Genomic DNA, 2,197 nt, shown 5'->3' with positions numbered 1-2,197 from the left:
ACCTATTCATTATCCATCGTCAACCTCAACTCTCTCTCTCTCTCTCTCTCTCTCTCTCTCTCTCTCTGTATATATATATATATATATATATATAGAGTTAGAATACTTTTAGAAGTATCATCTCTTGGTGCTTCTAGATTTTTAGCACTTGGATCCACTCTTTGATTACTAATAACTATTGGATTAAACACTATTTCATCTACCACCATTATTTCAATCTTATATGTCTCCATCAAAGAATTAAAAACTCAAAAGCGCTTACTGTTTGGTGCTTTTGAGAATATTTTAACTCAACTCTGTATATACGTGTGTCCATTGCGGGAATTAACGTGCGTCTATATATATTGCTACGCACGTAGACGACATTAATATTATTATGGAGGCAAGTACAAGTGCAACGTTGTTATGGACGGGCGCGGTGGTGGCGCTGGGGTTGGGTTACTGGTTCGTGTGCATGATGGGCGCGGCCGAGGTGAAGGGGAAGCGGGCGGCGGAGCTGAAGATGGGATCCATCACCCGTGGCGACGTCCACGCCAGGTACTCCCAGTACTGGTCCTTCTTCCGCCGCCCCAAGGAGCTCTCCGCCTCCGCCACCGCCGCCGCCAACGTCCCCAACATCATCAACACCTACTACGACCTCATTACCGACATCACCGAGTGGGGCTGGGGCCAGTCCATCCACTTCTCCCCCGCCGTCCCCGCCCGCTCCCACCGCGACGCCACCCGCCTCCACGAGGAGCGCGTCGCCGACCTCCTCTCCCTCCGGCCCCAGCACCGGGTGCTCGACGTCGGCTGCGGCGTCGGCGGGCCCATGCGCGCCATCGCCGCCCGCTCGGGGGCGCACATCGTCGGCATCACCATCAACCAGTACCAGGTCGGCCGCGCCCGTGCTCACAACCGCAAGGCCGGCCTCGATGGCCGGTGCGAGGTATTAATTAATAATCATTGTTCTCTAAAAACTTACAAAAAATTACACATGTTCTTTTTCTGAATGGTGTTTTGAGTATTTATATTTGAGAGCAGGTTGTGTGCGGTAACTTTCTGGAGATGCCGTTCGAGGACGCGTCGTTCGACGCGGCCTACTCCATTGAGGCGACGTGCCACGCGCCGCACCTCGAGGACGTCTACGGGGAGATCTTCCGCGCGCTCAAGCCGGGGGGGATGTATGTCACCTACGAGTGGGTCACCACACCGCTGTACCGGGCCGACGACGCGGGGCACGTCGAGACCGTCCACGGGATCGAGAGGGGGAGCGCGCTGCCGGGAATACGGGCGCAGGAGGACATCGGCAGGACGGCGAGAAAGGTGGGGTTTGAAGTGGTGGAGGAGCGGGACCTGGCGCTGCCGCCGGCGGGGCCCTGGTGGGTCCGGCTCAAGATGGGCCGGCTGGCCTACTGGCGGAACCACATCCTCCTCTCCGTCCTCACCTTCCTCCGCATCGCCCCCAGGGGCGTCGTCGAGGTCCACGATATGCTCTACGAGACCGCAATCCACCTCACCCGCGGCGGCGAGACCGGTATCTTCACCCCCATGCACATGATCCTTTGCCGCAAGCCGCTTCTCGCCGCGGCCCGCGATGGTGCAGGAAATTAACTGGAAACTAAGGCGAGTCTTAATATCTACGAATAAGAGGGACAAAGATGATCACTTTTAATATGTTTTTATAATGAAGTGATTAGTTTTTATAATGAAGTGATTAATTTCGCTGTTTAATTTCTGAGGTCGTGTATTATTACAAATAATTAAGAAGAACTTCTCGTAGTTTATACGTAATTAAGATCGTGTTAAGAAGAGGCGCGTAATTATATTGGATCGTTGTTGGCTGTATGCTTGCATGCGAGCAAAGCTACGTACGTGCATGGGCAGGGAGAGTACGTACCACTTTGGTAGCATGGCTGCATGGCAGGGAAGAGTACGTACCATTCTGGTAGCACTAGAAACTAATTTTGAAAAGTTATGAAACACAATTCATATTGGACCATTTATTTCGAGGATAAAGCTGGAATAATGAAAGTTATACTCGCTATCCTATCAAATAGAATCTTTTTTTTTCAAGATAAAATATTTCAGTCAAATCTAACTTTTTCTAATTATCTCGTAATAGTTTGAATGGACATATTTGTTTCAATATAAATAGACTTTAGGTTGAACTGAAGTTTAGGTAAAAATTAATTCACTTTTGATATTTGTTTCTAAA

General features: G+C 50.2%; 1 protein-coding gene across 1 annotated transcript; it reads left to right on the top strand.

Moving 5' to 3' along the window:
• LOC109707988 (24-methylenesterol C-methyltransferase 2-like) lies at positions 354-1,790 on the top strand. Its single transcript, XM_020229543.1, has 2 exons — positions 354-928; positions 1,024-1,790. The coding sequence occupies exons 1-2, from the start codon at positions 377-379 to the stop codon at positions 1,591-1,593; spliced, it is 1,122 nt and encodes a 373-aa protein (XP_020085132.1). The 5' UTR covers positions 354-376; the 3' UTR covers positions 1,594-1,790.

This window comes from Ananas comosus, linkage group 3, assembly GCF_001540865.1.
Source record: "Ananas comosus cultivar F153 linkage group 3, ASM154086v1, whole genome shotgun sequence".
In the NCBI taxonomy this organism is placed as follows: domain Eukaryota; kingdom Viridiplantae; phylum Streptophyta; class Magnoliopsida; order Poales; family Bromeliaceae; genus Ananas; species Ananas comosus.
The sequence above is the reverse complement of the archived record's forward strand: the minus strand, read 5'-3'. Positions and strand labels throughout refer to the sequence as shown.